The sequence below is a fragment of the Eptatretus burgeri genome, unplaced genomic scaffold (assembly GCF_056783735.1).
Source record: "Eptatretus burgeri isolate ZD-2024b unplaced genomic scaffold, Ebu_testis_v1 Ebu_testis_scaffold_3195, whole genome shotgun sequence".
NCBI classification, from domain to species: Eukaryota; Metazoa; Chordata; class Myxini; order Myxiniformes; family Myxinidae; genus Eptatretus; species Eptatretus burgeri.
The window spans coordinates 156,541-165,046 of record NW_028225133.1 but is presented as its reverse complement, the minus strand read 5'-3'; the positions used below and the strand labels follow the sequence as shown (position 1 = coordinate 165,046).

At 43.3% G+C, this 8,506-nt stretch overlaps 1 protein-coding gene across 1 annotated transcript in view; it reads left to right on the top strand.

Annotated features, from left to right (window-relative positions):
• Positions 1-1,140: 1,140 nt before the first annotated feature.
• The window catches only part of LOC147006369 (dynein axonemal heavy chain 8-like), a gene marked incomplete at its 5' end in the record, with an annotated part of 86,445 nt that continues 79,079 nt past the window's right edge, over positions 1,141-8,506 (top strand). The window contains 5 exon segments of the mRNA XM_085869003.1: positions 1,141-1,296; positions 3,929-4,051; positions 5,153-5,366; positions 6,631-6,740; positions 7,152-7,315. Coding sequence (XP_085725129.1) covers positions 1,141-1,296; positions 3,929-4,051; positions 5,153-5,366; positions 6,631-6,740; positions 7,152-7,315 — 767 coding nt within the window.

Below are 8,506 nucleotides of genomic sequence, written 5' to 3'. Positions count from 1 at the left end.
GATGTTTTTGGGGCTGCTTTTCTTCAGCAGGGATGGGCAAGCTTGTCAGGATATAAGTGACAATGGACAATGTGCAAAGTCCAGGAGAATCCTTGATTACAACCTGCTTGAGTCAGCCGTGAATCTGAAACTGAGAAGGAGATTCACATTTCAGCAGGACAATGATCCGAAGCACAAAACAATCACTGGAGTGGCAGTGTGAGAAGGAAATTAATGTTCTTGAGTGGCCCAGTCAAAGTCCTGACTTGAACCAAATTGAACATCAATGGTGAGATTTGAAGATTGCAGTCCATCGATGATCCCCATCAAACTTGGTTGAACCAGAGACATTTTCACCTGAAGAATGGGCAAATAATTCACCAGCTCACTGTGAAAAGTTGGTGGATGCCGATACCCAAAAAGACTCATAGCTGTCATTGCTGCAAAAGGTGCTTCCACCAAATACTGACCTCAGGGGCTACTGAACACTTTTACAACCAGTAAATGTTGATTTTCACATGTTTTTTGCAGGTATTCGTGACGTGTACAGTCGTAACCTCCTTCAACTACAATGTTTAGTTTGATATTTTCAGTTATGAATCCAAAAAGTTAATTTTGGAAAATAGTTTCTCCAGTGTGGTGGTCTTGCTTGTTTGTTGGTGGACATGTTATATTTTCGGTAAGATGTGCATGATTTAACGTGTTATCATATTATAGAATGCATGATGGGGGTTGTAACTATGTGATAACACATTAAATCCTCCAGCGAGTAGAGTATGATTGGTGATGTTGCATTGATGGGTTGACTGACTACCTGGACGCAACTGAGGTTGCGGATCTGCTGATGTCGGTAATCTACTGATGTGGATCCATGACCAAGGCTGTGGATCCGCCGTTTGGAGAGGTTCTGTGCTGAAAGCATTGAAACCTTGAGGAAGAGCGTTGCCAATCTGATGATCCACGCAGTCAAGTGACGCAGAGAGGGAACATCCACGGACTTCGGCTCCACGCTGATGAAGCTTGCTGACCCTCATCAGCGTGGAGCAGAAGCTCATCCCCCAGAGTGAACTGGTCAAATTCACAAGCATAATCTGGGTTAGCCAATTAAAAATTTGCCAGACATCTCACTGACTTGCTTATTAATTTTTTCTTGTCCTGGTACATTTGTTTCTGTTCGTGCAGGCTGTACTACTCATCGGAGAGCAAGGCACTGGGAAGACAGTCATGATGAGAGCTCACATGGCAAAGTACAATCCTGAAGCACACTTGGCAAAAAGTTTTAACTTCTCCTCTGCATCGGAGCCAATGATGTTCCAGGTGTTTCTTTCAATTTTTTTTTTAAATAGACTAGCAGATCACCCACCCGGTGAACTATCTTGTTCCAAGCAGGTAATACATTCTTCTGACACATGCCTTTTTGTGTAGGTTAAAAAAAACAACCCATGAGGTTATGTACATGAAGAAACAAGATACCTACTGCTTATAATTCAAAACACTTCACTGCACTGGAAAACGTGGCTACAGGAACACTGTTCTGTAAACGGTGGAGACTTGGAATACCCCCTCCACACCTGGAGGCGGTGCTACAAGATACACATTTACATGGACAATTTGCGTCCTCACCCTCCCCCAAGACCACCGGAAAAGATAAAAACACCCCTATACATTAATTTAGGGTCACACTGATCATGTGTAGCAAGTATGGATGGAATTGGTCCGCAACAGTCGGAGGAGTAGCGCGACAAACACACAAACACCGGTGTGTGAATTATATAGAAAGGTGATCACAAATTATAGTTTCGTAAGGTGAATCACAAATACACACAAACACAGGTGATCAAGAAAGAATGATCACCTGTCTCACATCGGTATCGCAGCACTCTGAGGTTCGGAGACCGGATAGTGGCAAGATCATGGCGGGTGGTCACACCGAGTATTGGATTGGTCGCTCTGATTGTGACCATGCCCAAAGAGTTGCTGGAGCTGTGTCCAATAAGCTGACTCCAATGATGATTGAGGTCACACCGGTCAACGACCGTACCCTGGATTTGTCACTCCTTGGGTGTCGTTACCCTGGTCTCTGTATTTGCTACGAATGAGGAGAGTCACCTCACCGTGAAGGACGCATTCTGTGTCACGCTCGGGTCTGTGGTTGATCACCCCAGGCATGAGACATGTGTTGCTCCCCATGGGTCTGGAACTGTTCATCAGAATAGCACGAAGTTCCTTGACTTTGCAAGAAGTCATGGACTGAGGATGGCTGGTTCATGGTTTCAGCGCTCACAGGCTCATCGCTGGACTTGGTATTCCAATGCTGGTGATGTGGAATTGGAGATTGACTATGTGGTCATTGATGGTCGCTGGAGGATGGTCCAGAACTGCAGGGTCTACCGGAGTGCTCAGTTCCTCAAGACCGACCACAGGCTTGTGGTGGCAACACTGAAGTTGCAGCTAAAATCCGAGAGAATGGTACCGTCCCAGCCTTGGCTGGATGTTGGCAAGTTCAAGGAGGAGAGAATCGCTGAGGAGCGTGCGAACAGGGTAAGGGGATTTTGGGGGTCTGGATGCTTTGAGAGATCCTGACGAGTTGTGGATTGCCTTCAAGACCACCGTCCTGGATGTTGCTGGTGGATGTCTTGGAACTCACCGAAGGGCAAAGAAGAATTTTGTCTCTCAAGGGACACTGGATACCATTGACCAGAGTCGCAGGGCCAGGCTGAATGGCAGAGCTGAGCTGTTCAGGGAGCTGAGGCGTTTTGGGTATTTGAGGGTCTTTCAGGTCTTCGGGGTGTTTTAGATCTTTGGGGTCTTTAAGGGTCTTCGGGGTACATTGGGTTTTTAGAGTATTATCAGTATCTTGGGTCTTGGGGATATTTTCAGTCTTTTCGGGCCTTGGGGTCTTTTGGGTCTTTGAGGTATTTTGCGCTCTTTGGGGTCATTTAGGTCCTCATGATCGTTTGGGACTTTCGGGTCCTCTTTGGTGGGGGGGGGTCTGTTGGGTCCTCTGGGTACTTTAGGTTAAGTATTTCAGGTTACAATTGTGGGTTACGTCAGGTCAGATATACAAGCATACATCCGTACATACATAATCACATACAATACACTTGCCAGGCTTGGGTTCCTCAGGTCAGGTCAGGTCAGGTATGGGAGCATGTGCCAGAACAGCGCGTCGCTGCGTCCACTTTCTGCCGGTACTCCAGGGGCCTCCGTCTGGCCATCCCCCAGGCAGATGCCTGACCCATCCCCATCTCCTTGAGATGCCGATCAACCTGCTGCAACCACGAGGCACGTGGTCGGCCCATTGGCCTCCTCCACTCACGAGGCTCCCTCACTGAGAGAATCTGGTGAGCAGGATCAGCGTCAGGAAAACGAGCCACATGTCCGTAGAGCCGCAGCTGACGCTCACGGACTATGCAGGTAACAAATCTCATCCGAGTCTCTCTCAGCAACCGCTCGTTGGACACAAAATCCGACCAGCGATAGCCAACGATTCTCCGAAGAGACCTGGTACCAAAGGAATTAAGTCTCCGTCTCAGATCCTTGGTCAAAGTCCTCAGGTCCTGAGTTCAAATCCCACTCGGCTGTTAAATTAATACCAGGTGGGGTTGACTCAACCTGTCATCCTTCCGAGGTCGGAAAAATGAGTACCAGCTCACTGGGATGATTGAGCCATTCGAGTATCCTGTGTCGGAGTGGTGAGCCGTCCAGGATTGTGCCCAATAGCCCAGGAGACTGCTGAGGTAACAACAACGTTCTGCACAGAGTATGGTCCCAATGGAATGGAATACACTTGCTCCATTATATATGGATATACAATCAATTTGATCTTGTGGAGTCATAAATGAATCCAACTTTAAAAGCCTCGTTATCATCATTTATCTGTGATACCTCGAAGCGTTATATTTTATTCTAAATCTGCTTCTTATGAACCGCTTTCTTTCCACTCCAGAGGACAATTGAAAGCTTTGTGGATAAGCGAATGGGCACAACATATGGACCAGCAGGTGGGCGCAGAATGACTGTTTTCATCGATGACATTAACATGCCATTCATCAATGCCTGGGGAGACCAGGTAAGCTTTTTGATCTTTTATCTCATTTCTTCAGCCAAATATATAGAATGCTTTTTTACGATTGCACATTGAAAAAAAAGCCAAATTGCTTGTGTGGTGTGCAGCAGGTACTCTGATGCTTGGCATACTCTTGCCAACATGATAGATGAGATCATATTTCGAAGTTTGACAACCTCTCTTGAAAGCCTGCTGACATTGGCAGGATTTACAAAGATTTGTTTATCCCCAGAAATGAAATGCAACTGAACTTTTCCTGCTATACTTTTAACTGCTGGCCAATTACCTTCCTCGTGTTTACCCATTTGTCAAAGGCACAGACATGTCACGATGAAATAGAACATATTTCATTTATCCATGACACACTATACCGTACACCAGCCTCGGTACTGGGCATTGCCTGGTGCTGTTCATTTTTAATAAATCCTGTTGTTAAAAATCCTGTTGTTAAAAATCTGGTGTTAAAAATTCTGTTGTTAAAAATTCTGTTGCCATTTTTAAGAAATCAATTTTTTTTTTTTTTTTTTGTGTGAGCCGAAAACACTTCCCTCCACCCAGTAAGGAATGGGGTCAGTGATCATTTAATATTACCTTTCACATAACTACAAAGACTGAGGCATGATTGAGTATTTTTTTTTTTTAATCCCCCAAAAATCCAATTGGCCGAACACACTCCCAGGCACTCACTGAGGAACCTCTGAAAGTATGACGAACCCAATGGTACGTGACTTTTGCGCCAACCTGTACTTTTTCTCACCTGCGTAACCAATCCTCATGCTCTTCCCTCCACTTATCCACTGCTGCAGCTGACCACAATCTTGACCATGAACTTGGATAAAGAGTTTTCGCAAAATTCTCACAAACCCAGCTGATCAAAATTCAGGACAGGGTGAAAAAATTTGCATTAATGAAATTGTATTTTCATCTGAATTGTTCGATCAGAATAATTTTCAACCTTTTAACTGAGAATCACTCTTAATTGAATTATCCCTTTTTTAATGTTTTTTTTATAATACAGACTTACTGATCAATCATCAGTAAGCCTGGATTTGAAATGATCCACATTTGAAGATGTTATCCACACCTTTGTTTTTTACCTTTCAGATAACGAACGAGATAGTTCGTCAAATGATGGAAATGCATGGAATGTACAGCCTGGGCAAACCTGGGGAATTTCTGACGATTGAAGATGTGCAGTTTGTAGCTGCCATGATTCATCCCGGTGGTGGCAGGAATGACATTCCGCAACGTCTAAAGAGACAATTCTGTGTCTTTAATTCTACCTTACCATCAAATGCATCAATTGACAAGATATTTGGTAAAGAGTTTGGTGAAAGTTTGATTTTTCTTTTTCCATGAGGAAAAAAAAAACAGGAAGTAATAATTTATTTGATAATTTACTTTGCGATATTCCAGAGTTAGAATTGAGGCTGAAGTGTCATAAGTGGTGTCACATTAAATCTACACCCCATCAAATAGCTGTGTATTTTGAGTTTATGGCCACATCATATTTTGAACACATTGGGAGCGAGAAGGATACTCGGTTGAGCGCGTACCTCCGCCACGTAATGCCTGATCCACGAGAACATATCAGGCCCAATACATTTTTTTGAAATATCATGCTTTTCATCGTTTCTGACCACATCTCTCAATTGTGAAGAATCACTTTGGAAATTAAATAATTCTCGTATCCAGATTCGCTGTGATCCGATTGACATGAAATATTTATCATAGGTGCGACAGCTCATGTAGAACGTTTTAATGTTAATTATGACTCCAAAGGTCACGTGGTGTGGCAGCCAAGTTGGAAAAAAAGGAAAAACTTTGGATCTCTGTATCTCCGAAACCACTTCATGGGGGAAAAAAAATTGAAACTTCGGACATGTTTGTGCCCATGGCATCATTTGTGTTTATTAACCTCAATTATCACCTGAAATTGCCTGAAATTATTGATATTCCCATCATCTCATTTGAATATAACCTCATGATTATTTGTGCAAAAATTTCCTTGTAATTTCCTTGTAACAATCATACCGGTCGGCGACCAATCAATTGGATCTTTGTCAGTTGGGGTCTGTGACTTGTGAGTGGTGTTGCAGTGATCACATCAACAGCGGGACGTTTTTGAAACTTGTATTTCAAATAAACAGATACAAAGTCGAACAAGAATGAGAGCAATCAGAGATTGCAGACCCTCGCCAGGACTTGTTTTGGGTTTTTTTTGCTGCGGTATAACTGTATCGGGCAGAGCTTGGATCAGAATTGCAATTGGAGAACCAAAGTTGAGCAACAAACAAAGATCCAAGAACGTGTTTGATCATCAGCACAATCACATACATTGCAACCAAGTTAATTTTCTTGAAATATGAAGTTAATTTTCACACGGAAAGTTGCCTTGTCAGGAATATTCAAAAAATATATCAGTTTGGTGAAGGACAAACCAAACAGATTTAAAATAGAGTTCATATTGCAGATGTTAGTGTGTTTTTAACTTGGTTCAATTTATTGTGATGATGTGCAGAAACAGGTATACAAGTTGTTGATTGCATATTGTGCTGCATTGACAACCTTCCTCTTGCTAGGAATCATTGGATGTGGTTACTTTGATCCATGTCGAGGTTTCAATCCTGACCTGAAGAATCTCGTGATGAAGCTGGTCTCTGCAACACGTATCCTGTGGCAGTGGACTAAGGTATATATCACCGCATGGCTCTCTCACCCCTCTCCCTCTCTCACCCCTCTCCATCTTTCACCCCTCTCTCTCTCTCTCTCGCACCCCCATGCCACCCCTCTCCCTCTCTCCCTCTCCAACTCCCCTCCGTCCTCTCTCCCTCCTTTCTCTCCCTCCTCCCTCACTCCTCCTTCCCTCTTCTCCCCCTCCTATCTCGCTCCTCTCCCTCTTTACAATGTGATCTCATCAAAGTTGGCCGACTGGTATGCTGGTGGCCATTTTAGTTGTACATAACCATGGGCTAGCCCTTTAACTCCATCCAGCAAAATTACAAAAACAACGGGGGCTTTGACATTTTATGTCTTTTTTACTTGTTTTTTTTTATTGAAAAGATTTGTTTGCCACCTTAACTGACATAAATATTTCCTGCAGGTGAAGATGCTCCCAACACCTTCGAATTTTCATTACATCTTCAATCTGCGGGACCTTTCACGCATCTGGCAAGGCATGCTGTCCATTCATTCAAAGGAATGTCAATCAAACGCCGTACTCCTTGCTCTATTCAAGAATGAATGCTTTCGAGTCATTGCAGACCGGTGGGTTCATCTGCCGTCCATCTACATTAGATTAGTCAGAATACACTGTGTGGTTGAAAGCATGCATTTGAAGATTATATATGTTGTTTGGTCTTATATTGAGCAAGAAAAATGGAACAATGACAATGGCACTCAGTGGAGAACATACCTCCACCAGGCTGAACAATTTACATTTTACCTTCCACCCATAGGCTGGATCTGTGTCCGGACCTGAACCAAACTCTAATTGGCTCGTTCTTGTCACCTAACCAACTCATCCACCTGGTTTTGTCATAGCTTGGCCCCAACTCTTTGAATTATCAGGCGATATATCGATTTTGGCCACATCTCTCTCACTGGTGAAGAATCACTTGTAAAATTAAAAATAAATCTATAATCCGGATTCAGATCCTTACCAAAATCGAATCAATTCGTCCTTGTCACACACCCAACCTGCCCACCAGATTTCATCCAATTCTGTCCGAAACTTTCTGAGATATCCTACACACAAACAGACAAACAAACAGGCAGACAGGTGTGAAAACATATAACCTCCTTCCCCTTTAGCGGTGGAAGTAACAAGACACGAACAACACAAAAAAGATATTGATTTTTGGAGATTTGGTCTTGATGTGAATTATATAATTATATAATTATATACTTGATGTGAATTATAACGTGAGGATACACTTGCAAATCTCATTGTGTAGACTGTAGACCATTAAATGTTCAATGCTTTCCATCCCATAGTTTTATTGGACATGGTATGGCCAAAATAACAGATGGGACACGTTTGAAATAGAAAAGTCTTTTAATTTTCCCGGCAGATACCCATCTACGACAGGGATGGGGGACAGGACGAATCACAACACTTGGTTACGGTCGTTTCTTTGGATGTTGTGCGCCACATTCAACAGCTCAGTTCATATTGGTGGTGTGTCTGGGTTCCCATGGTAGGTTTGAGACCGGTCCCTTCAGATTGTTGGCCTTGACACATATTTCCAGATGAGTAACTCGAAGGATTTGACATTTTCATCCTTTCTATATTATCTCCATCAACAGATTAACAACATGGCAGGATAAAAGTCGAAAATGCTGAGTTGAACAAACGTCCTGAACTCACGGACTTAGTTAAGTAAAGCACGTCGTCTGGGACCCGGCCGTCAGTTTGCAGCCCAACGCTGCTGATTGTGATGTCATCGATTCCCTCTT